We start from the raw sequence: 22,706 nt of genomic DNA, 5'->3' as shown, positions 1-22,706 counted from the left end.
TTCTAAAAAAAGAAAATAAAAAATGCAATAAGGACACCACTGTCCAGTTCTAAATTTACCAAACACCAAACGTTAAATTTGTATTGTTATTGGGTGATCTCAGTTTGGTGACCATTGGGACATCATTCTGTATGGATTAAGCTCGTTGCATTAATTGACGACTTTAGTTGGCAGTCACAGGCGATGAGCCTGTGAAAAATCCAGGAAAGAGGAGGTCATTGCATGCTCCTTTTTGAGGAGGGGGTCAGAAAAATCTTTCACTGCCAGTTGTGCGCTCCTCCAACACCTTTTTGTGTGATTGCTTCACAATTTGATAGGCTGCTTGTAAACGCATCTCCCCCCCCCCATCTTAAATGGCTACCGAACTGAGCACCTGAGCTTGCAATATTGTGCTGTTCTTACCTTACCTTTTTTCTTGTGCTTTCTGTATCATTTTCACTCCACTCCTTTAATTGCTTTATTGTTAATATGGGAGGTGCTTTTAAGTGCCGAAACACACTAGCAGCCACAGTGATATACCTCTTTGGCCAGAACACTGTTTGTATCTTTTCAAATGATCATGTCAAGTAGCTTTATTTGGAAATATAATATTTTGTTCTCATTATGGAAAAAAAGTTTAATAAAAAATATCAGTGGGATCAAGGACCATCTTTGTTCTGGTTTTGTAATTTTGTAGGTTTGCAGCACTGGCAAACTTTAAAAAGACCTTTCCTTTTAATAAACATAATTTTCTAGTTTTGTCACTTGTTTATGTTCTACGTTTGGTGCTCAAAGATCAATCGGTTGCTCACAAACTTGCTCCAAGTGTATTTGATTCACAGAGGAAAATTACAGTACATCAACTGTACAGTTCTATGATTCTTTGAAATTTAGTCTCCATCAAACATTTCTCTACTCTGCTCAGACAAGGAAATCCCCAAGATGCTTCTGAAGTATGACAGGAAAGCCGTCCTGGCTAGGCCATGGCCCCATGGCTGGCTCCTGGTGTCCCTATTTTCCAGGGACCATCCTGAATTTATAAAAGCTGTTTCTGATTTGATCCCGGAACATCCTGCTTTTCCTTGACATCCTTATTTCCATCAGAGTAATGTTGAAGGATATGGTAAAATGTCGCTAATTCCATTGGATAAATGTTGGGGGGTATGGCGTTACATAAAACACACACACCCCTAGCCGTATGACGTTTAGGAGACATCTGACAGCAGCCATGTATGTTGGAAGTTTTAAAAGTGTTTAATATTTTATTTTTGTTTTTGTGTATGTTGGAAGCCAGCCAGAGAGGCTGCGACAGCCTGGTTGGATGTGCGGGATATAATAATAATAATAATGGAATAGGACATACCTATTCCAGTGTTGAAGGGCATGTGTATAGAATGCCACACAGCCACGTTCTATTATTTTTTCCAATAATATGTTGGGCTAGCAAACATCCACTGAAGTGGGATGGCTTGTGGGAAAGGCATCAAACCAAAGAACGGTGGCAGTGTGACATAAGCAGTGCCGGATTAAAGTATAAGCTAAACAAGCCCCACTCTTGGAGGCCCCCCCCCAAAAAAAAAATTAAAGAAAAAAAACCTCTGGATGTAAAATATAAGATAAAAAACAAATAGAATAAAACCTACATACAGCAACAGTGTTTTGTGTTGTGTAGGCTTCTATGATGTAAGTAATGGCCTCCACCTGCCAGCCTGCTCCCTAAAATATCACTGGTTTGCTCATTTCTATATATAGGGTGCCTACATTCTGCATGGACTGGTTGCATGGCAACACGTGCAAATAGCTTTAGATACCTATTAGGTCCATAAGTTACCATATAGCATATATTCAACACAAAAAACGGAGACAAATTGTTGTTGACAAAGGACAACTGCACATATAAAGGGCCCCATTACCTTCAGTAGCTTAGGGCCTCATCAAACCTAAATCCGGCCCTGGGCATAAGCCATGGTTTTCTTTATTAAAACAAACAAAAAAGACTATACCACAGTGATAGAGACCATTAAAAAAACATGAAGAGAAAACTGAGGATGTGCGGGAACTGGGCTGCGCGGGGAAGGGGTGATGGGCGCCCAATCACAAGTGGCGTTGCAGCTCCAGCCGAAACTACATCTCCCAGCAGGCTGTGCGCCTCAGTCATGCCGGCGACGAGCGGAGGACGCTAAGGAAGCGCGACGAGGCAAGATGGCGGAGTTTGGGTAAGAGGATGCATAGAAATAGCATCGCTGGACCCGTGTCCTCTCCCCTCCTCACGCTTATTCCTGCCCCGCGTCTTTTTAAGGGGTTGAAAATAATTTCTGCGCATTTCTTCAGGGAAAGGGGGAGGTCTTAAAAATACGTTTTGGAGTATGTGGAATGCAAACTCGCTATTGTATCTTTGTGTTTCACTTGGTAGGTCTGGATTAAAACATTCTAACCTTTTACATGCTGACTTGTTTACTAGGGAACCACTGCATATCTCTCGCACCATTCCCGGGGCAGTACCGAAGTAAAATAATAATTAAACCTCCATCAATAGTATGTGTATGTGTGTTTTATAAAAAAAGTTGTCTTTGACCCACCAATATTTTTATTGTTTCCAACAGATTCATCTTCCATTTAATTACCTAATAAAAGATGGGAGTTCAAGGACTTTGGAAGCTGCTGGAGTGCTCTGGAAGACCCATAAACCCAGAAACGTTGGAAGGAAAAATCCTTGCTGTTGGTATCCTTAAAAAAAGAAAAGGAAGAAGAAAAGGGGAGGGGGGATATTGTAGTGAAATCACACAAAATTTGACAAGAAGCAGACTGGGGATGTTGCAAAGCTCCCAAAACAACAAAGAGTTAAATACTATTTTAGCTTCAAAACTAGAGCAGCAGCTAAGTTAGAAAGCACAAGCCAAAACAGAGACAAAATGCATAGCTGTCAACTTTTCCCTTTTCTTGCGAGGAATCCTGTTCGGAATAAGGGAATTTCCCTTTAAAAAAGGGAAACGTTGACAGCTACGAAAATAGTACCAAGTCAGCACAAAAGGGAGGTGGTGATGAAGAAAGCTATACAGTTTATTACAAACCACAATTGCACAGCTTAAAATGATTTAAAATGCACGAACGAATAAGCTAATAAGGAATGTAAAAAAACCAGTTTCTTTCAAACCTCTTCTGATGTTTGACAGGATGTATGTGTCTCTCAGAGAGTCCTGTGGCATCCTAAACTCTTAAGAAAAATAATATGTTGCAGGCTTTTGTGGGCTAGAGCTCACTTTGTTGGCTGCAATGTCAGGATCTGACATAAGCAGCTTCTTGAGATGTTCTTGTTGTTTGTATGTATCTGCTTCCCCAGTTTTCTTCCTATGAATCCTCCTCTAAGATATCAGCATTTGGCTAAATCAAGCTGTGAAAGGGGCAAGGGACCGCCATGGAAATTCCACCCACAATGCCCACCTTCTCACTTTGTTTCACCGACTTTGCAAGCTGCTGTTCTTTCGAATTCGCCCTGTCTTTGTTTTTGATGGTGAAGCACCACTTCTGAAGAGGCAAACTTTGGTACGTGCTTTATGTGACCTTGTCCAGTACTGAAATTTTTGCCAGGTACAGTATAAATTTATTTTCAGGCAAATGAGAATAGAATTGCAACATTAGAGGTGCAGAATTGGAGCCTAGGAATTAGTTTGTTTCTCCCAGCTGCAACAAAATGGAGGCTCTGCTGTGTGCATCTCTAACCGAGGCAGGAATTTAATCCTTTCCCACAATGGTCAAATTTAATAAGGCATTCAGTAAATCTTTGGCTCACTTGTGGAAGTATGTGTCATGAATAGAGTATGCAGTAGCTGGTCATTAATGTAAGGACTTCTAAAAAGACCATTGGAAGGACTGTTATTGTAGCTGACTTTCTACTTCATTTAACTACAAACTGCAGTTTCATAGGAAATGCAGCACAGCACAGTGCAAAAAACATGATACCACCATAACAACATCAGTAAAGATGTTGCATGACGATAAACTAGTTGGTAAAAAAAAGTCAAGTGCTCAGCAGTTTAATCTGAAATGAGAATCAAATTAATGGAGAATCAATTAATCTTAACACAAAACATTATTTCACCGATGTTGTTGGCAGGCTAGGCGAAGACAACGGAAAGAAGTTGCAGCTGCTGACTCCAAGAAAACATCAGAGAAGCTTTTGAAAACTTTTCTGAAAAAACAAGCTATCAAATCTGTTCTGGCAGGCAAGAGGCAAGTACATAGCCCCCCCCCCCCGTCTCTCTGTGGTCCCCCTCCCAACTCTAAATATTAAGGTTTTGCTAATGTTACTATTTTTCCCCTCCAGTGAGGCTGCATTCCCTAGCCTTTCAGAAATACGAAGAGAAGAAATAGATGATATTTATGTATTACCTTCTTTACAAGAAGATGCAAAGAACAGGTGAGTTGAACATGCTTATATTATTTATATTTACAGTACAAATTTTATATGGGCATGCAACCATTAAATAACACTCTGCTCTCTTGCTTTTTATGGAAAATGTGTTGATACCTGACAGCTTACCACCTTTCCTTTTGTAACGTAGTTCTGATGAAGAAGATGAAAAGGAATGGGAGGAGCGAATGACCCAGAAAAAGATACTGCAAGTAACTCTCACTTTATTTAGAGTTCTTATTTATATTATTGTGTGCATTTCTAATGGATAAGGAACATCAGCATAAAATCTAAGTGCTGATGTGGTATCATGGCTGTGGTTAAGTAAACATCAATGCTAAAAACAGTGTCAAGGAAGCAACATCTGGGGAAAGACCTTTGCGTAAGACTTTTGAGAGCTCCATAGAAGGCAGTACTACGCTACCTAGATCAGTGGTATGACTCCACTTAAGGCTTTGCATAATCCTAAATGTTTAAATAAAAGGACCTATAGGGCAGATACTTTTTAAGTGCAGTCCCCAAAAGTAAACTATAGAAAACTAAAACTTTCAATATTTTTGTTAGGCTCAGTAGTATGTGCATGTTTGTTTTCCTTCCTGTACTTTTGCACGGTCAGCGTGTTCCTTTTGAACTACTATCTCACGGCTCTGCATTTTGCATTCTGCCTTTTCCAACCTGCACAGGAAGAATTGTGTGAAAACCCTCATTCTGTAGATGTTGACTCGGAAGATTTCTTGAGCTTGCCCCCTGAAGTAAAGCACGAGATCCTCACCGACATGAAGGAATTCACAAAACGAAGAAGGACGTTGTTTGAGGCCATGCCAGAGGTAATGCACAAGCCTTCCTTTTACCTTTTCAAGTGTGCGGAACAAAATCTTGCTGTGTTTAAAACAGATAAATCCCTGTTAGTAAACCCACTATGATCACGATAAGTACTTATGTAAAAAATGTCAGAGTAATAGTTCTTGGTGTAGAGCAGCTTATTTAAACCATTGCATAAAATGTCAAAAATAGCAACATCACAATTTAAGGTAGACGTAGGGCAGTCAAAATGAATGAATCCATAGCAGGAAGGGAATAGATTGAATGCTTCAAATACAAGATTTGCTCATTTTATTTTACTTAGTTTGCAAAATTTATATACTTCCTGATTGTAATAAACTTTCAAAGTGGTTTTGCTAACATTCAAAGGCCAGCTTATAGGCATGTGTCTTAAGTGCCCATTTATATATGGGAAGAGAAGGATGCTCTCCCAATTCTCTGGGAAACATCACCAAGATTAAACGGTAAGGAATCCGTCCTGTCTGTTAAATGAATTTTGAGGCTCCATACACACTTAACTGGCAGTGAGCCCAAGTGAACTCAGTAAGGCTTAGTTCCCAAGCAGACATGTAGTATACTGTAAATCATAGAAACTGAGCTAAAATCATACACTGTAGAGCAAGGGTGGGGAGCCCCAGGCCTGTTGGTGTCTTGTGGAAGTCAGTCAGTAGTTCACCACAACTCAACCAGTGTAATGTAGCAACAGTACTTAGAGCCCCAGCAGAGTCTTAAGAGAGTTCATGCTCCCAACAGACAGCTTCTTCTAGGGACTCTGGAAAACAGCCACACAGCTCAAAGTCACAAACTGTTTGTTGTCTCCAGACACAAGACAAAGCGAAACCCTAAAATCTACTATATACAGTTCTTCTGGTCTTTGAAGTAAAGATACATACAGTGGTACCTCGCAAGACGAATGCCTCGCAAGACAAAAAACTCGCTAGACGAAAGGGTTTTTTGTTTTTTGAGCTGCTTCGCAAGACGATTTTCGCTATGGGCTTGCTTCGCAAGACGGAAACGTCTTGCAAGTTTGTTTCCTTTTTCTTAACACCGTTAATACAGTTGCGACTTGACTTCGAGGAGCAACTCATAGAACGCGGTGTGGTAGCCTTTTTTGAGGTTTTTAAAGACTTTGGTGATTTTTGAAGCTTTTCCAAAACTTTCCCGACACCGTGCTTCGCAAGACGAAAAAAATCGCAAGACGGCAAAACTCGCGGAACGAATTAATTTTGTCTTGCGAGGCACCACTGTATGTACAGAAAGATCCACCAGCATCATGGATAGCTCAGTTGGTTAGAGTGTGGTGCTGATAACATCAAGGTTTCAGGTTTGATCCCCGTATGGGACAGCTGCATATTGCTGCATTGCAGGGGGCTGGACCAGATGATAGAGTTCTTTCCAGCTCTCAAAAAAGAATTCTATGATACTATCACCATGCTAGCTAACAGTGCTGTGTAAAACCCACAGCCTCTTCCCCTGACTTCTCACAGATCCAGACCCTGACCGCAAACGGGAAAGGGCACAGCAGCCCATAAGGAAAGCAATGCCCTAGAAACTGTTACATCCGTCTCTACACATAGATATATTTTCTGAGCTCCATATTTGGAGGTGAATGGCTCAGCAACACTCAACCTCGCTGGTGTCGCTATGGTAACCCAGTGCACCTTAGCTCAGAACATCCAGGTGTGGGAGGATGTGCTCTACAAGACATGAGACCAAGCACTGTGTAATTTGACTCATTGTTCGCCTGACACCAACGAGGTCTAGGGGCTGAATGCAGTTCTCCACACTTCTCTGTCTGGCCCTCAGAACTCTCTCCAGGCAACACATTCCTCTCCCCAGGCTACACCTTGTTGGGATACTGCCGGGAAGATGGGGGCATCAGGCAGGCCCCCTGCTGGCTCCAGCCACCAGCCGGCAGCCGGTCTCCCTTGGAAAAGCATCAAACAGCGACACGAGCCTCAGATACGTTTAGAGAGCCGTTCACGCTGTGTTAGCAGAATGTGTAAATCATCACACAGCAGATGAGGGAGACAGAGAAATGTGCAAGCATATTTACAGCATTTATTCAGCATAGTTGAGGAACAAAGGACAACATGTCTGCATCCCTTCGTGTCCAGCAAAAACAGCAGTAAGCAAAAGCAACATACAACGGATGTTCCCAGCAACTGTGCTGGACGTAAACAGGCATGTGATACACAACAGTCATGTCTGACCCTTTTAAGGTGGAATCGAACACACCTCTCCGCCCTGACCTCTGCTGCACGCTCTCATTTAGTGTTTGGTTTTTGGTTTTTTTTGCCGGGCTGGAATGTGTCCTTGAACTTTGGTAGTTCAACCTCTGGCTTGCTTGCATGGAGGATGCAGTGAGTGTCTTCACGAACCGGCCTATTGCGTAAAGGTGAAATATTACACAGTTGCACTGCCCACTTTTGCCCCTGACTCTACCTGTCGCAGACCTTTGGCCCCTGGAAGTGAATGTGGCCCTCAAACAGAGAAAAGTTCCTCACCTCTGATGTAGTGGGTAGCCTTACATTGTGTGCTCACAACCAGAAAACTGTAAGTGGAGCTGGCGCTGGTTTCTCATCTTATAAACAGCTGACCCGTAAATAGATGTGTTTAGATATCTTTCACACATGTAACATTGGCCGCAGGGCACCCTGCTGTTTTCAGGCAACTGTTTTAAATCCCCCCCTTGCATAACCCCTTTTTTATATTGCAACTGTTCTTGGCTATTTAAAGCACTGCCAGGCAACCATTTATTGTGTTTCCCTGTTTAGGGTCAATAATGCTGTGATGATAGAATGCTCAGTCCTAACTCTCAGAGACATGCCTGCCGTTAATTTGCCATTTTTATCTTGTTTCCATTGCACACAGTATTCAAAGTGCCCTTATCGGTAGTGGCACCCGCCCTGTGGAACGCCCTCCCACCAGATGTCAAAGAGAAAAATAACTACCAAACTTTTAGAAGACATCTGAAGGCAGCCCTGTTTAGGGAAGCTTTTAATGTTTAATAGGTTATTGTATTTTAGTGTTTTGTTGGAAGCCGCCCAGAGTGGCTGGTGAAACCCAGCCAGATGGGTGGGGTATAAATAATAAATTATTATTATTATTATTATTATTATTATTATTACTACTACTACTACTACTTATAGTTTGTTATTCATGCCCCACTTTTCTTCAAAACTGAACAATCAGAGCATGTTATGATAAAACCATAAAAGTACATCAAAACATGCATAAAATGTTATTTCAAACAACAAATTTTACTATAAGGCCGGTATGATCTAATAATGTTTTATTTTCCCAGCAAGCCTACATTTTGCATACTGGAAAGTAAGATTGCAGTCCTGTATGCACTTACCTGGTCATTGAACGGAATAGGGCTGGCTTCAGAGTAGACATGCATAGGCATGCTCAGTGCCACTTTGAGTTTTTATTACTAAGTGGGGATTTGAAACTAAATCCCCTGGGGCAAAGTCCCTGTGGTCTGCTCATAAGACCCCCTGTTTGAATCCCAGGCTCCATTCTCAGCTGCCAGCTGCCACTTGCACTTCCGGGACCCAAAGATGTAGTGTTTGGTTCTCTTGTCAGGGAAGCTAGTCAATGAGCCACAAATGTTTTTCTTGTTCCCCAAGACACCTTCCGCCAAATGTGCCATTTTTTGTGTGCCATTCTGTTCCTGTTCATCCTCCACTGTGATACCATGAAGACAAAAGATTTTTGCGTGGCCCCTGAAGGCGCTGCAAAGTTGCCCATTTCCTAAAACATATTGCATGTATATAAGCTTTTGATTTTTCCTCCTTTTGCACCCCATTGCGATACTGTGATGCTAAAATGTGTTTTGTGGACCTCCCCCCCATGAACCCTGCCCCTACCTCCTCCAGTTGTTTTTAACTGATCACTCCTGTGGGTCCACTGTTGTGATTCATGACATCGGAAAGTTTTTGTTTTGCAAGGGCCCAAGAATGTGTCTTTAGAAAACAGAAAAAGCAAAGGGCCATACTCGCTTTCACACTTCAGCCGCAACTGCTTTGATAGGTAGTTCCTGAAGGGTTTTCCATAGTTGATCATAGCTCAAAAGAAAGTTAGCCATTTCCTGTGTTATATGAGGAGGAAATTCTGCGTCTTCTATTATATAATTATTCCAAAGTCAGTGGATAATTTACAAAACTTTTTACATGTTAAATGGAACAAGCTATGTGATGGATATAATTGTTGACATTCTAAAAAGAAAAATGTCATTATTTTTTTACAAAACGTTGATGATAATGTCTCCTGATGGTTGAAATACCTCCTCTTCCTCTAACACAGTACATTTATTTGCCCTGGAAATACAGGAAGTTCAATTCAAGTTTATTGAAGTGTTGTTTTTGTTGTTGTTGAAGGAGTCCAGTGACTTCTCCCAGTATCAGCTCAAGGGATTGCTTAAGAAAAGCAGCTTGAATCGGCACATAGAAAAGGTGCAGAAGGAGATGAATGAACAGCACTCGGGCCAAATCCAGAGCCAGTACGAAGACGACGGGGGCTTCTTGAAAGAAGTGGAAACCAGGAGGGTTGTTTCGGAAGACACCTCTCACTATATCCTAATAAAAGGTAGTAGGGAAATAACGTTTCCTTCCATGAGAAAATTAAATGTACAGTGCTAGTAAAATTAAAGCAGTTTCATAACCACAACAAACTTAATTAATTAAACCAGTTTAATAACTGCAGAATAACTTCTGTTGTCTATACTCTGGTAACCATGTTTACACATAGGGATGCCTCTGAAGATGGTTCGGAAGCTTCAGCTGGTACAGAATTCAGTAACCAAGTTGCTGAGCGTATAAGGCTAATCTTGGCCCGACAGCACTGGCTGCCACTTAGCTTCCGGGCCCAATTCAGAGTGCTGTTTTTGACCTATAAAGCCTTAAATGGCTCAGGACCGCAATACCTGAAGGGCCGCCTCTCACCCACATAAACCGCCCCGGAATCTGCATTCACCATCTGAGGTCCTTCTTCCTGTGCTTCCTCCAGCTGAGGTCTGGAGGGTGGCAACACGAGAACGGACCTTTTCTGTGGTGGCTCTGCTTTTGTGGAATGCTCTCCCCAGGAAGCTTTGCCTGGCACCTTCATTATATATTTTTAGGCACCAGATGAAAATGTTCCTCTTCAGCCTTTGGCTGATTCATATTCTACAGCCTTTTAAATGTGTGTGTGAGAAGGGTGGGTGGGTATTGTTTTGCCGTTTTGTATTACTTATTTACTTGTTTTTATTGTGCATTTTATTCTGTGAACCGCCCGGAGATCTTATGATGACAGGTGGTATAAAAAGGTAAAGGGACCCCTGACCATTAGGTCCAGTCGTGGCAGACTCTGGGGTTGTGTCGCTCATCTCGCTTTATTGGCCAAGGGAGCCGGCGTACAGCTTCCGGGTCATGTGGCCAGCATGACTAAGCCGCTTCTGGTGAACCAGAGCAGCGCATGGAAACGCCATTTACCTTCCCGCCGGAGAGGTACCTATTTATCTACTTGCACTTTGACGTGCTTTTGAACTGCTAGGTTGGCAGGAGCAGGGACCGAGCAACGGGAGCTCACCCCGTTGCGGGGATTCGAACCGCCAACCTTCTGATCGGCACGTCCTAGGCTCTGTGGTTTAACCCACAGCGCCACCCGCATCCCATAACAGGTGGTATACAAATCCTATAAATAAAATAAAAGTCATCACTCAGCTTGTATGTGATTTTAATCCCGCAGCCTTTCTGTTAAACCCCTCCACCCCAAACCCTTGTATTAAGATATGAATAAACAGTGATGATCCCTTTTCTCTCAGGTGTCCAATCCAAAGGCGATGCCCCCAGAGATATGAAAACAAAATCAGCCAGCCATTCTTCTGCAGGGTTTCAAGATTCAGAGTCTAGAGGGAATATTAAGGAGTCTCAGTTTAACAGGAAGCCCCCTCTAGAGGATCTCATAAAGGATGAACCAACCAGCAGTTCTTCTCTAGCTCCTCCTTCCCCCAGAACCGTTCTTGCTATCCAAGCTGCCATGCTGGGAAGCAGTTCAGAGGAGGAGCTGGAAGGCGACAACAAAGATCGGCTTGATGCGGATGAAGGCAGGTCCAGCGCTCATTCTGATGCCAGCAACATGTCCCCAAGGACACTGTGGGCTATTCAGAATGCTTTATGTGAGGAGGAGGAGGATGTTGAAGGATCTTTTTGCATCCGCACTGGTGGCAGTCGAGTGGGGAGACCTGCGAAGGATATTCTTGCCAGTAGCTCGGATGAGGAGGGCCAAGTACCTGAAGATCGGCGTGAAAAAGAGCCTCCATTTTTATCTGTCGGGCATTCAGAAGGCAAACTCATTAGCCAAGACAGTGAATTGGGTCAAAGGAAGGATCTCTTGGAGAAGGATCAGAGCGTACCTGAAATCGTATGCACTCCTTTTATGGAAAAAGTACCTTCTGTGGCAGATAAGGAAAAAGGAGGAATGGGAGCCTTGACTTCCACAACAGGCACAACTTCTGGGAAAGATGAAGGTATGGATATTGGCACAGAGCGGCGAGAAAAGCCTTCGGCGCAGACTCCATCAGTTGTCCCAAGCCATTCAAACTTTGCAGAGGTAGCCGAAAACGGCAAAGCTGAACATTTAGTGGAATTGGTTCAGCCGTCAGGGAAACAAGCCTCTGAAGGTCAGCACCATGCACTCCCGTTTACTTCAGAAATGGAAAACCTCAACAGAGAAAGAAAGGAACTTCAATCACAGTCTGAAGAGAGTGATTCTGATGGTATGTAATTGTTAAAATATATGCATATGATAAAGGCAGAACATAGGAACATACATAAACATGACAGAATGTAAGAAGGGTTCTGTGGAATGCCCTGGGCAGGGAAGCTCAGATGCATTCATTTTTGGTGATCTTTCAAGGTCAAATTAAAAACGGTTTTGTTTTGGAAGGAAGGCAACTGTTGAATTCTGCTCTCCCACCCAGATTTTAATTAGACTAATTGATGCTTATGAAGTTGTTTTTAAATATTTTGAACCGCTTGGGTTTTACTTTAAGAAACTTGGCAGAAGAACAGAGGCAAAGAAGCCAATCGTTCTCACTTTTTATTTTCTTTTTAATGTTGATCAGGTAGCTTCATTGAAGTGGATGCCGAAGCGAGTGGTGAACCTCAGGACGAAACATCAGAGGTGTCCCTTGCTTCCGCTGAACAGGAGGAAGAAGCGTTGTCTGCAGAGGATGTGAAAGGGGCGGACGAACATCCCACGGGCAGCCTAACAGAAGACACTGGTGAGGATTCAGAGCTGTCTATGCAACAGGATGCTGAAATCGAAGGCAAGGAGGATGCCGTTAACGAATGGCAGGATATTAGTATGGTAATTATTTTGTTGTCAGTAATGAGGAAAGAGCTGTATTCCCAGGGAATACGACAATTCTGTTCAGTTGTTCCATAACATTTATTTATTTATTTAATGAGAAAGACAGTTATTTGACAGAGTACAAAAAGGATGAATTGGAAGTCAGTAGGAACAGAGACTATGACATCCATGAAACTCCCCTTCTTATGACTGGTTTGCTGCCTGTACTTTTTCAGATTCTGCCTATGACTGAAGATCAGAAATAGTCTATTTTTTGAAAAACCCCTTCTTAAAAACAATGTGTCAGAATTTCAGATTTGACGATGCATGCGTACAGAACTGAACCAACAATGTCTTCTGCTAAATTTCCTTTCTTTGGGTAGGGTTCCTCTGTTTTTGCTCTGCTAAATGCAGAATTTGGACTTGTTTGGTGCAGAATTTTATATTTCTGGGGATTGCTAACAATCCTGAGCATAGGTTTTTGGTGTAATTATGCCTACTACGAACTTAAGCGCAGACAGGTAACTAACATACATCGGTGCCTTGGGGCTTAACAGAACTTGGATCTTCCTTTATGTTTACAGGAGGAGTTGGAAGTCTTGGAAACAAACCTTTCTGCTGAGCAAAATGCTCTAAAGGCTCAGAAGCAACAGCAGGAGCGTATTGCTGCCACTGTGACAGGACAGATGTTCTTAGAAAGTCAGGTAATGTATTTATCATCCCTTCTTGTTCTCAGTAGCCTTTAAAGATTCCCATCTTCCCAAAGGGAAAACTGAGAAATGTTGGCAAGAGTATCCAGTCAAGTCCAAGTTCAGCTCCCTTTGCACTGGGTTACGCTGGCTTGGACTGTGACTGGGAAAGAGGCGAGGGAGGGAGAGTATGATCTTTTGTCTAAACTTGAGGTATTGATATTTTCCTTTCCTTATTGCATTTGAGCAATGCTCACATGATCAGTTTCATTGAATTATTTCACAGCTGCTGCAATATTCTATAGAGCGATAATTTATTGCAAAACCCCACCACCACCACCTACATCAAGAGACAAGCTTGCTTGACTCATTTCAGTGTTGTGTGCCTAATTTGTACAACTGGGATATAAGAAGGAAGAATAAACTGATATTTCTTAAAGTTGAGCACAGCAAAAGAATATCTTTGTCCTTTCCAATTCCACAGTTCTATGATTCTGTGAGATAAAACTGAGAAACATTTGTGAAAATAAATTCCCTCCCATTACATACCAGGCAGGTGCCATCTCTGTTGTCTCCTCATCGCCTTTTGAAGACCTCCCATAAATCTTTAAATTGAGTGTTTTACCCCAGTCTACACCTCTATTGGATTTTACTTTAAAAAATAAATAAATGCTCTTTTAAATACATTTTTACTGTTAAATCACTTTGAGATCTTTCACAATAACTGGATTAAAATAAATGGAACGAAATAAATAAAATAAGAGGAAAATGTCAACATGACATCATATGTTAGAGGCATCCCCCCTGCCCACTCCACAAGCATTCTCATGTTAGTAATTCCTTCACATGTTAACTTTGCATGACTTGGAAGAACAAACAGAAGAGAGAGATGTCAGTGATAAAAGCTACAAATTGCCTTTTCGTTTCTGTTTTCCACTGTGCAACTTAAATGTATCATATTGAGTTAGGCTGTTGGCAGAAAGGGTTAGCAACGGATGTGTACAAACAGATTGAATGTAGCTCTTATACTAACCCCCCTAGAAACTAAAGTAGAGCATTAGCAAAATAAGTGATTATTGATGTATTGCCAAGACACACATTAGGGAAGGAGGGGTGGAAATGGGAAAAGTCCTTATGTATTTTTCTTAGAAAGCTGGAAATAGTGTATCTGTTCCATCCCATGCAAATCCAGGCTTAACTGACATATCACATAGCTGCAGATGCAGCAGATCCAAGCTTGGAACATCTCCATGACAAACAGCTGTTCGCAGAAGATTTATTTGCCCTGCTCACATAGTCAATGGTCTTACCTATTTTTGACCTTTCCCTCCCCAGTAAAACTAACGCTGCACTCAAAACCAGTCACTTACTGTCTTCTAAGGGGAAAAAAAAACAACTACCAGAAAGCACAATCACTGGCATCATTTGTAAGTTGGGTGTGATAGCTTGTATGTGCGACTGACCCATTATACATCTAATAATGCACTTCCATGTTGCCTGATATTGCCTCTGATGCAGAGCTTTCTAGTGGAGCTGGTTCGCACATTCACCTGCCAGTAATTGAGTGATACCTGTGGGAGAGAAGTACAGTGGTACCTCTGGTTATGAACTTAATTCGTTCCGGAGGTCCGTTCTTAAGCTGAAATGGTTCTTATCCTGAGGCGTGCTATTGCTAATGGGGTTTCCTGCTTCGCACGCACCAAAAGCATGTGATTTCCATTTGCAACCTGGGGCAAAGTTCGCAACCTTCCAGGTCAGCGGAGCTCGTAACCTGAAGCGTTCGTAACCAGAGGTACGACTGTATTGAGTTTGTTTCTCCGTTCTCTCAGGAACTTCTGCGCCTCTTTGGCATTCCATACATCGAAGCCCCTATGGAGGCAGAGGCTCAGTGTGCCGTCTTAGACCTCACGGATCAAACCTCAGGGACAATCACGGATGACAGTGACATTTGGTTGTTTGGAGCACGACATGTGTACAAAAACTTTTTCTCTCAAAACAAGTATGTGGAATATTACCAGTACGTGGATTTCCAGAATCAGCTAGGTAAGACCAAAAAAACCCTGCTTATGCAGAAGATTTGAATTGCTTCTTTTTTTTAACCCTCTAATTGAAACTATGCAGTTTTATTATTATGATAGTGTATCAACAATTTCGCTATTATACAGCAGATAATTCAAATATATTTCCTTGTTCCTCTGTTCGTTCTTCTGCTTCGGAGGATTATAGAATTGGTGACAAGCGATTTGAATTCAGGGAGTAACCTGCATAACGCTGCTCTGTTAGTTCCACTGTCTGGAGTTCTGTAACTGGTTGATCCTTGTGGCTGCTGGTGTTGGTCCCTGGATTAACACTCTTCATCTTTCTGATGTTTGGCTTCCCAGATTAGGAATGAGTCATGTCTGCTCAGTAGTTAGAAACAATTAAGACACAGCATTTAGTTGGAGCAGCCTTAAAACTTGTCAGGTTTCTTGAACTAAAAGCAAGTTCTCTCATCAGCCTGCACTTGGAGCTTTTATAGAATTTATTTAAACTAGCTTTTGCTGCCTGTGGATAGGGTAGAATAATTATTACCTGGTCTGAGTGGGGCAGCCTCGGTAAAGTGTGGTACCAATGTTAGCATCCTTTGGGCACCAGGTTGACATACCTTTTCTTGCAGGCATTTGAAGGAATGATTAACATGACACTCTCTCTCTCTCTCTCTCTCTCTCTCTCTCAGTGTAGGAGTGTGTATTGCTATTTTATTGTTAAACTTGATAGCTGTTTTTAGTTGCAAGCCGCAAGACATTTGGTATTAGGAGATGTTGATAATAAATTGAATTAAATCAATTGTTAGCAATAGTTTGTGAATCTTTGCAACTCTCATACATGTTTTCAGTGCCTGCTCTTGCATGAAGATGATTCATGCTAATTCCAACCAGTAGTTTTTTGGGTGCTCTGTTGATTTTGCTGATACGTAGCAGATCTCAAAGGGACACGGCTGGCGCTGTGGGTTAAACCACAGAGCCTAGGACTTGCCGATCAGAAGGTCGGCGGTTCGAATCCCCATGACGGGGTGAGCTCCTGTTGCTTGGTCCCTGCTCCTGCCAACCTAGCAGTTTGAAAGCACGTCAAAGTGCAAGTAGATAAATAGGTACCGCTCCAGCGGGAAGGTAAACGGCATTTCCGTGCGCTGCTCTGGTTCGCCAGAAGCAGCTTAGTCATGCTGGCCACATTACCTGGAAGCTGTACGCCGGCTCCCTTGACCAATAAAGCTAGATGAGCGCCGCAACCCCAGAGTCGGTCACGACTGGACCTAATGGACAGGGGTCCCTTTACCTTTACCTAGCAGATCTCAAACCTGGTTGCCCAAGATTTCTGCTCTTTGTGTGTGGAAAAGGTTCAGGACTGAACTTCGTAGTACACACCATAAAAGCATGCACTGAGCTGTTGCACCCCCCCTTTTTTTTTAACAAAGTTAATGCATATTTTTTTAGTTGAAAGTGTGAACTTGTGAATTCTATCACACATAACTTGCTTATTTCCCTCCCTTCAGGCTTGGATCGAAACAAGTTAATTAATCTAGCCTATCTGCTTGGTAGTGATTACACAGAAGGAATTCCTACTGTTGGCTGTGTAACAGCAATGGAGATCTTGAACGAATTTCCTGGACGAGGAATGGAGCCTCTCTTAAAACTTGTGTAGGTATTTAATTTTTTTTGCAGGCTGTTCTCTCTCTCTCTCTCTCTCTCTCTCTCTCTGTGTGTGTGCGCGCGTGTGTGTTCTGGTCTGAAGCATTATGAGCTAGGATGCCTGGCAAAGGGAAATATTAGTGTAACACAGAAACAATCATGAATCTGTTTATATTTCTTGTAATTACAGTGGTACCTTGGGTTACAGACGCTTTAGGTTACAGACTCTGCTAACCCAGAAATAGCACCTCAGGTTAAGAACTTTGCTTCAGGATGAGAACAGAAGTCATGCTCCGGGGGCGCGGCAGCAGCGGGAGGCCCCATTAGCTAAAGTGGTGCTTCAGGTTAAGAACAGTTTCAGGTTAAGAACGGACCTCCAGAACGAACTAAGTTCTTAACCCAAGGTACCACTGTACTGTGATTCTCTGCATTTATGGCAGAACATGTTCGTTTGCCATGGCAAACCATGGTTTCTGGCTTTCGCATGCTGCCAGGTTGCTCCTGCTTTGCCTCTCTCCTGGTGCAAACAGGAGAAATAAAGCAGAAAGCTGCTGTTAAGCATAGAACCATGGTTTGTTGCTCCCTAACAAGCCATAATCTGAAAATCGACAGCAACCCATGGTTTAAGGCTGTCTATTGATTCATGTATAAATGGGCTTTTGATTTCTCTTTGATGTTCTTTATGCTTTTGTCTTCCACAAACGGAAAACGCATTCAGTGCTCTTCTGCAGATGTAATACCTTTCCCAAACTGATTTCAGCGCATGGTCATACCTGGTCACCACCCTGCTGTGCACTGTGGCAAACTGAGGACCTCCATTTTACATTGCACAGTGCAAGGAAAGGACTTATGTATGGGCTGTGTGCTCATAAAAGCTGTTTTGGTTGCTGTAGTCCCTATACCTGAAGAGGCTGTAGGTTCTTCAAAACTGAAGTTTCCCTTGTCACTTTGACAGGTGACAGTCCTGACCAAACCAACACATTCTCTTCTTGTGTGTGAGAGAGATTTAAACATCTATTTCTGTTATCTCAGGGAATGGTGGGCCGAGGCTCAGAAGTATAATAAAACGCGTCCCAATCCATATGACACCAAAGTGAAGAAAAAATTGCGGCAGTTGCAGCTTGCACCCGGTTTCCCAAATCCTGCAGTAGCAGAGGCTTATCTGCATCCCGTGGTGGATGAGTCGAAAGGATTATTCGTTTGGGGAAGACCTGACGTGGAACAGATAAGAGAATATCCTTTCCCCCCGCTGTTTTCTCTGTACTCTTGATAAGCGCTGCTTAGAAATGCTCCGGCAGAAATGTTTGTGAAACATGCAGCAAATGGGGTGCTGTGTTGCATGAAAGAGCTCACATGGTTTGCTAACATGGTTCTGTGGTGCGGAGGGGATAGAAATCTCTCTCTCAATGCAAGTGTCATCCAGAAGCAGCTAACTGATGTGTCGCCTCTTGTGTGCTTCCTAATGCACAGAGTGTCTTCAAGTACCATAGATTCCGGCGTATAAGACGACTTTTTAACCCCGGAAAAGTGGTTAAAAAGTTGGGGGTCATCTTATACGCCGGGTACTGCTTTCTCCCGGCGCGGAGCTGCTCAGAATATTAGGCTACTGTGCTTATAAGACGAACCCCCAAATTGGCAGCTGCCAATTTGGGGGGTCATCTAATACGCCCAGTTGCCTAATACGCCAGAATCTATGGTAGCTGTCACCAAATGCAGATGTGTGGTGCATGAAAGATACTACTTGAAAAACAGCAAGTCAAAGAACTGCAGTCTTTGCTTGTGAAAAGTGCTGCGATACATGTATAAAATTAACAGGAAAGGGCTTGAGAATATCCCAGATTTGCATCATAAAACGCAGTAATTGTTAGGGGGTTTTCTGCTTTTAAATGCTCATCGTGCTGCTACATAAAACTATTACTTACAGACTTCCAAAATACAAGGTTGTATCCAGGTCTGTGTGATTGGCATATCCCTGTTCACCCCCAAAAATCTGCTGCAAAGTATACCCCAATCCTCTGGATCAGATTTTGAAGGGTGTACAGGGGAGCAGCGGCTGCAAGAGATTGGCGTGGAGGAAGAAGGTCTCTTGCACAAGTTGCAGCTTGTTGTGGAAGCAGAATGGCAGCATTTGACACAATCCACACAATTGCAAATCCTGTTTTCCTGGATGTGTTTGCTGCTTTCAGGAACTTTCATTCATGCTTTCATTTCCTTTGAATTTCTATTGGCCCTTGACTTGAAACACATTTTGCCAAAGTCGTTTTGGCTGGACCAAGTTGAAAACAGACGAAGTCCTGTTGCCTGTCCTCAAGCAGCTGAATGCACAGCAGGTATCAGTAACACACACAAATGTGTGTCTGTGGGGGTGGTGAAACTTGTTTTGCTGCATCATCAAAAGGCTGTCTCCATATGCCCTGGTAAACCCTGGCAAGAACAGTTAGAATGGATGTCTATCCCCCACAAAGGTAGAAAATTAAATCATCACCTACAAATATGTCTATGAAATTCACTGAAAGTCGGATAAAGAAAGCAAATGATGAATTTAAATCCCAGGAATAAATTGCTCAGGGCAGACTCAAAATGCAGACAAGAGTGAGAGCTCAGCGTATTTTTAAGATATCAGAACTGGTGTATTGTAGGTGAAATGAATGGTTCACATTTTAGAACATGTTTATCCCATCTTTTCTCTGGATCAGAATTTGGGTAGGCTGTGTTTCAGGGATGTGGTCTTCCAGAGGTTGCTGAGCTGCAACTCCCTTCATCCCCAACCATTACTGTCTAGGGCTGATAGGAATTGGAGTCCAACAACATCCCTCTTCTATATTAGTGGCCAGTGTTTTTTGCCATTGTGTGTGCTGGTGCTTGCTGCATTACAGATGTGGCTCATTGTATCTTGGTGTAGCTTTGCCCCTACTGTGCCAGGGAACAAGCAGAAGACTTGAAGATATTTTTTCCAGCATCACGCCTATGAACCCTATTTTTCCATTTCATAACTCCCACTAACTTCTGCTGCCTTGTGCAATAGGTTGGCCACCCATGTTTCAGGTGGATGTTGCAAATTTAAGAATCTATGATGTCCTTGTTCTACTCCGGTTAGACTCATCATGGTTTTTTTTGTGGGTAGCCTTCTGAATTGGTTGCAGCACCATAGGTGCTGCTATCAAACAGCTTACTTTGATATTAAGGATTGTTTGGAAACTGAAGGACCAGCACTGACCTCGTATTCAGCTATAAAACACAGGCCATTTAATGGACCTGGCTGATGAATCTTTTAGCTGGCTCAACGAGTTTATTATCTTTGAAGAAGGGGTGCGGGTTTAGGTTTGCAGGTGAACGTTACATAGATCTCAAGCAGTTTAAGTGGTAAGATGCTTTGAGCTGAAAACAGAAGCCAGATAAGTACCAGAAGCCTGGAGACAGATATAAAGGGATTAGCATTTGGTTTGTGCTCAGACCTCTTGATTTCTAAGCCCAGGAGTTGGCAGGAACAGTCTTCCCACAGGTGGCTGGGAAATTTGCCAGGATCAGTGAGGCTCCTCTTCCTTTCCAACATGTATACAAGTTATTTTCAGACCATAACTGGCGACATAAATTTGTAAGCAAACATGTTGATAACAGATGATGAGTCCTAATGTTGAGCAGACAAGAGGGCTCACCCAGATGCTATCCTGTCACATTCTGTGCCACCTGGAATGTGACTAGTTACCTTTTTCTGAAACTCTCCTTTGTTCAGTGATGAAAACCAACCGTGTAGAATGGCAGGGCACTTCCCTAGCTGTGCAGAATCATAATATCTGCACTTAGAGCTGCCTATCTGGAGAGAGTAGTCAACATTCAGTATATCAGCCTGTGTAGAAATTGCATGAGATCCCACAGGCAGAGAACCTGGTTTTTATGCAAATGATATGCAAATATCATCTACACAGAAAATACGCAAATGAACAGCAGTCTTTATGTTTATTAGGAATTCTGGATTACTTAGACACTTTATCTCTTTCAAAACGAAACCATCCAGCCCCAAACCCCATAAAACGCAAAATGCAGTATTTTAAGGATAAACTGTGAACTATGTGAAGCTGTGAACTATATGAACTGATCCATTTACTCACCAAAGGTTAATCTGAATGAACAGATCTTCACCCTCCTACTATGAAAGATATCAGTGGCATGTTCTGGTGGAGACCTGTCAGGAAGGAAGTTTCACAACTGAGATTCCGCTAACTGAAAGGTCTTGAGTAGGAACTTGAATTCTTATCCTGAGCCGGATCATTGGTCCATCTAGTGCTGACTGCCAGCGGTGCTCCAGAATTTCAGACAGTTCTCTTCCACCTCTATGTGGAGATACCTGGGATTGAACCTGGGACCTTCTGCATGCAAAGCAAATGCTCTACCACTGAGCTATGGCCATTTCCTGAGTCTGGTGGATCTTATAGCTTGCTGGGTGGAATCTCAAGAGAGGACTTCCCCATAGATCTTCATTGGTACAGTGGGCCTCAATTGGCTTGATAGGCCCAGGCAATATAGAGGGTTGAACTTAGATGCCCTGTGTCTTTTCCCTATTGCAATTAGCCTATGCCATAATTCCTTAACATCAGTTGTGGGGATGCCCCCTTTTCTCTTCTTTGTAGACTCAGCTCCGTATCGACTCCTTCTTCAGATCAGCCCAACACGAGAAGCAAGCCATCAAGAGTCAGAGGCTTCGCCGGGCTGTGACTTGCATGAGGAGGAAAGAGAAGGAAGAAGAGCAAAACGAAGTCCTGCAAGCTACTGTGGTCATGGAGCAAGAACGTAAGCGGAGGAAAGGGAAGGATCCTCTTCGAGGTGCGAAGCAAGGACTGGCTGGAACACAGGGCCGGCGGGGCAAGAGGAGGAAAACCCCACAGCTGAAAGGGGAGGGTTGTGGAGGGGGAGGCTTCGTAGGGGAGGTTCAGCTCTCGGAGGCTGAATCGTCCAGTGAATCGTCGGCCGAAGAGTCGGAGAAGGAAGCCTCTGAAAGGTGCAAAAAAGGAGGAAATGCCCTGGTGCTTGAAGCGGACACAGCCAGCTTGGAGCTTGAAGCCAGGCTGGATGAAGTGGGGAACAGCAGCTCTAGTGCCGAGGAAGAAAAGCCTCTGGTCACAGCTAGGCCTGTATTTGAGGGCAAGAAGGCAAGGGGCAAGTCTTCCAGGGGAAGACGTAAGAAATAGTGCTAGCTAGCAACAGATAGGGAATTCTGAAAATGCTGTTTGGTATATAGCGCAATGAAATCTTCGCTAGCCAAGAATTGCTCTCCCACCTTCATTATCTTACTTTTGTATATATCGGCACGAACCTCCATGATCTTATTTTTGTATATATTAGCACTATTTATTAAATAAGGGCTTCTCTTTTTCTAACAGCGATTATGAGCTGGAATGTTTAAACCTCTTTTAAGAGGATAATATCAATGTCTGTTTTCTCAAGAATGCTTCCAGGAGAATAAAGAAATTTGCCTCCCTTGAAGGTTCTCAAGGTGATTTTGTGATGGTGTATGTGTTTTTCATCATGGAAATTGAGTCGTTTTATAATGCAGTCAACCTGTCAGTCAGCTTCATGCTTCATGAAATGTGAGCAGCAGCGTACCATACAGGGTTTCTGCATTCTGCCAGAAGAAAATACTTTGGGCAGCTTCGACTCCTCATACCGTGCTGTTCACCTATATTAAAAAATCATTTCAGGCATGTCATCCATTGCAGAGAAATATCTGATGGGACTGGTTATTCTTCAATAAAAGCTACAGATAGCTAGTTGTATCTTAAGAGCATAGCTAATAGAGAATTT

General features: G+C 42.8%; 1 protein-coding gene across 4 annotated transcripts; it reads left to right on the top strand.

Moving 5' to 3' along the window:
* Window positions 1-2,134: 2,134 nt before the first annotated feature.
* LOC308475715 (DNA excision repair protein ERCC-5-like) lies at window positions 2,135-22,384 on the top strand. 4 transcript variants are annotated; one of them, XM_081002969.1, is made up of 16 exons: window positions 2,135-2,195; window positions 2,583-2,701; window positions 3,347-3,522; window positions 4,094-4,209; window positions 4,304-4,396; window positions 4,542-4,602; window positions 5,074-5,217; window positions 9,598-9,805; window positions 11,022-11,975; window positions 12,324-12,568; window positions 13,135-13,254; window positions 15,069-15,282; window positions 16,772-16,916; window positions 17,940-18,142; window positions 19,155-19,237; window positions 21,536-22,384. In XM_081002969.1, the coding sequence occupies exons 2-16, from the start codon at window positions 2,614-2,616 to the stop codon at window positions 22,091-22,093; spliced, it is 3,408 nt and encodes a 1,135-aa protein (XP_080859095.1). In that variant the 5' UTR covers window positions 2,135-2,195; window positions 2,583-2,613; the 3' UTR covers window positions 22,094-22,384. The 4 variants fall into 4 exon arrangements, with proteins under 4 accessions (XP_080859095.1, XP_080859098.1, XP_080859097.1 ...); XM_081002972.1 differs by having other exon boundaries at window positions 4,094-4,213; window positions 4,308-4,396; XM_081002971.1 differs by lacking the exon at window positions 2,135-2,195 and adding an exon at window positions 2,324-2,343.
* The last annotated feature ends 322 nt before the right edge of the window (window positions 22,385-22,706 follow it).

Source organism: Podarcis pityusensis, assembly GCF_964106645.2.
Source record: "Podarcis pityusensis genome assembly, chromosome: 4".
Taxonomy (NCBI): domain Eukaryota; kingdom Metazoa; phylum Chordata; class Lepidosauria; order Squamata; family Lacertidae; genus Podarcis; species Podarcis pityusensis.
Note: the sequence above shows the minus strand (reverse complement) of the source record. Positions and strands in the feature narration are given on the sequence as shown.